Source organism: Oryzias melastigma, linkage group LG4 (genome assembly GCF_002922805.2).
Source record: "Oryzias melastigma strain HK-1 linkage group LG4, ASM292280v2, whole genome shotgun sequence".
NCBI classification, from domain to species: domain Eukaryota; kingdom Metazoa; phylum Chordata; class Actinopteri; order Beloniformes; family Adrianichthyidae; genus Oryzias; species Oryzias melastigma.
In genome coordinates this window covers 25494272-25497155 of record NC_050515.1, presented here as the reverse complement: position 1 = coordinate 25497155, position 2884 = coordinate 25494272, and the positions used below count along the sequence as shown (strand labels likewise).

General features: G+C 38.4%; 1 protein-coding gene across 1 annotated transcript in view; it reads left to right on the top strand.

The window, feature by feature from the left end:
- Positions 1–1732, top strand: part of mmachc (metabolism of cobalamin associated C) — a 4590-nt gene extending 2858 nt beyond the window's left edge. Inside the window, exon 5 of the mRNA XM_024278188.2 lies at positions 359–1732. Coding sequence (XP_024133956.1) covers positions 359–541 — 183 coding nt within the window. The 3' untranslated portion in view covers positions 542–1732. The remainder of the gene's footprint in view (positions 1–358) is intronic.
- Positions 1733–2884: the final 1152 nt, after the last annotated feature.

The following is a 2884-nucleotide window of genomic DNA, read 5'->3' as shown; positions in this document are numbered from 1 at the left end:
AATTAGTTAGATTACTAAATTACTTGATTTATAACGCCGTTAGTAACGCCGTTATACTTAAACGGCGTTAGTCCCAACACTGCTTATGAGGCGGATTACCAAAACACGCCACACGCCACTCCTGATCCGGCCTTTTTGTCAGATTTTAGAACCCTTTGTGGCCCATAAATCAAAAAGTTTGCCCACAACTGATCTAGAACAAACTGAAGTGAAAAGAAAGTGAAAGAATAAAGTACCTAACAATGAGAAAAAAACTGTCTAAGATATTCATCCATTGTTTTTCATGTATCACACAAGCTGCTTTGACCATACTTCATGATTGATGTTGACATTTTTTAATCATGTTTTGTATTGTTAGGACTGGAAATACAGAGATATCGTTCCTCCAGTTCAGACGTACTCCCAGAAACAAAAGGACTACTTCTCCACCAAGCCCGCTGAGCGCTTCGCTCTTCTAAAGACTTGGGGTTTCCTGTCAACCGAGGAAGATCAGCCTGATCAGAGCTCAGACACACAGAACCAGATGAACGGACACGGCTGAGCTGCACAGTGTTGCAGCCAACAGTGGTTGATCCGCTGCACTTAAAGTCAGACACTAATGAAAGTCATTTTTTAATTTATTTCAGAAGATCTATTATGCAATGCTGCTATGTCTCTAAAAAACTCTAATTTATATCATCAAAACAAATAAAGCATAATTTCTCTTGATAAAATGTTTAAAAAACACAGCTGTTGCTTTCTGCTTTTGTGCGATATAACATGTTTTGTGCGTTTTTCAAAGCGAGGATTGCTCAGTTTGTAGAAAGATAGCAGATGCACTTGAGATGATTGATACCTTGGAAAACACACAGGTGGTTTAGGGTGTCCAAGAGAGCAACAGGATCTTACATTTCACACTTTGACATCAAGATATTTCAGGATGAACACAGAAGTAAAATCCTTTTTTTCCCTCACAGTTTCATTGAAATAGTTGGATTTTAACAACAAAGAGATCATTGTTTTAAGAGTGAGTGGCTGGTAACTCATTTGTGGCACTTTTCCATCTCTCTGCCTGAACATAGACACCTTTGTTTCCTTTAGTACATTGTTGTAACCTAAACCCTGACGGATTATCTGTTGTGTTCTTGTCTCAGGTTCACCTGATACTGTTCATTATAAATGTGGATTCCTACACCTTCCATCTGCTCGTACTCACTCAATAAGAGTGACTCCTCATTTGTTGGTAATCCTCTTATTTATGGGTCACCATGGCAAACAAGTATTTTGGAACATATTCTTCCCTTTTACGTGCCAAATTATTGAGTAATTTAAGGTTTGGGATGTTTGTGAAGACAATCTTTAGATGCAGTTATAATGTTGAATTGTAGGTGTCACTGTTGTCCTCTTAAAGATCCAGACTGAGCCTCTGCTGCTGCTGCTGAAGTATCTGCAACTATTCAATGCATGATGAAGTCCAGCAGTGACTGCAGAAGATGACCCGTCTCCCGTCGTACGGTGCAGCACTGCAGCTGTCTGCAGCTTCTTCAACTTCAATCAGGATCTTTCAGATATTCGGAGTTCTCCTGCCAGACAGTGCTGACACTTCACCGCACCTCTCTGTCATATTGCAACCTATAGTGCACTCTTCCTCCCGTTTTGTTGGATTGAGTCCTGAATCAGCAGTTTGGGGCAGTATGCCGCAGACCTGCAGAAAACTAGCAGAGGGGTTGATTACATTTCCACACATGCAAGCCCCCCCCATCTCGTCTGTGCTGCCCCACTCTGCATCTTTCTCTTATATTATTGATTAAAATACTTTTGATAGATTCTTTTTGATTCTCAGCCACAAAAATAAAAGCTTTCATGAAACTATTGCAGTTTTTTTATAACAACATTTGTTGTTGGCTCAAAATTTCTCAGGAAGTTTCAAATTAAAATGGGATCTGTTGAGCTTTTAGGGTTCAACACTCTGGGACAGAATACTCAATTTAAATATTTATACTTTTTCAAAGCAATTTACAAAAAACATTTGAAAGCATTTGAACATGTGCCCATAGCTTTTTATTACTATAAGGGTTATTTTTTGACTAATTGTCAGGCAATTGTTTTGAAAAGGTGAAAGATGTGTATCTCATTTTGGTTTGTGTTTAAAATAGCAAGAAAGGAAAAAGAAAAACAAGCCTTGTGTGGAAATAATGAAAGGATGCTAAGCTGCTATGAGTCGTGTCTGTTATCTTTACTTCAGGGGTTTGTTTTATGTCCCAGAACTCAGTAGGTGTGCAATAATCATACTCTTACAATTTCAGTCAGTCACAGTTTGTGGGTTTTGTTTACTTGTGTCACCAAGTCCCCTAAGACCAATCGGATGAAAGATTTTAAGGGCTCTCATTTTTTCTTTTTTTCCAGAGAATGGGTTACAGTCAGAGTTGGTGAGGCATCCAAATGCAGCAAAAATGAGAAAAGACAAGACATATTTTAACAGAAAATTCAGGACAGAGGTGGTGGCATAAAGTAACAGAATCTGTCTTAGAGAAACAGGAATTGTGAACTTGCACGCAATCAAAAAGGTGACTGTCATCTGCATGTTTGGATGTTCACCAAATAAGAGAGAGGAGCAATTCAAGACAGAAAAACTTAGATCCACTCAGATGAAATGTGTGTTTTTGACATGGCCTTGTAGTATTCTCCTCATGAAGGGCATATATATATATATAAGTTTAAAATGACATTTCTGCTTATATCTTTATTCAAATCGTTATTTAGGTACAGTTGAGGAAAAAATGCAGTTTGAAAAAGTTTGAAGCTGTGACACAGAAGCCACAATTGGTTCCCTCTCCACTCAATTATGATGCATCGACTTGAACGTCTTTGTTTTCCTCGTCTGAGCTGGAATCTGGCTCTATTT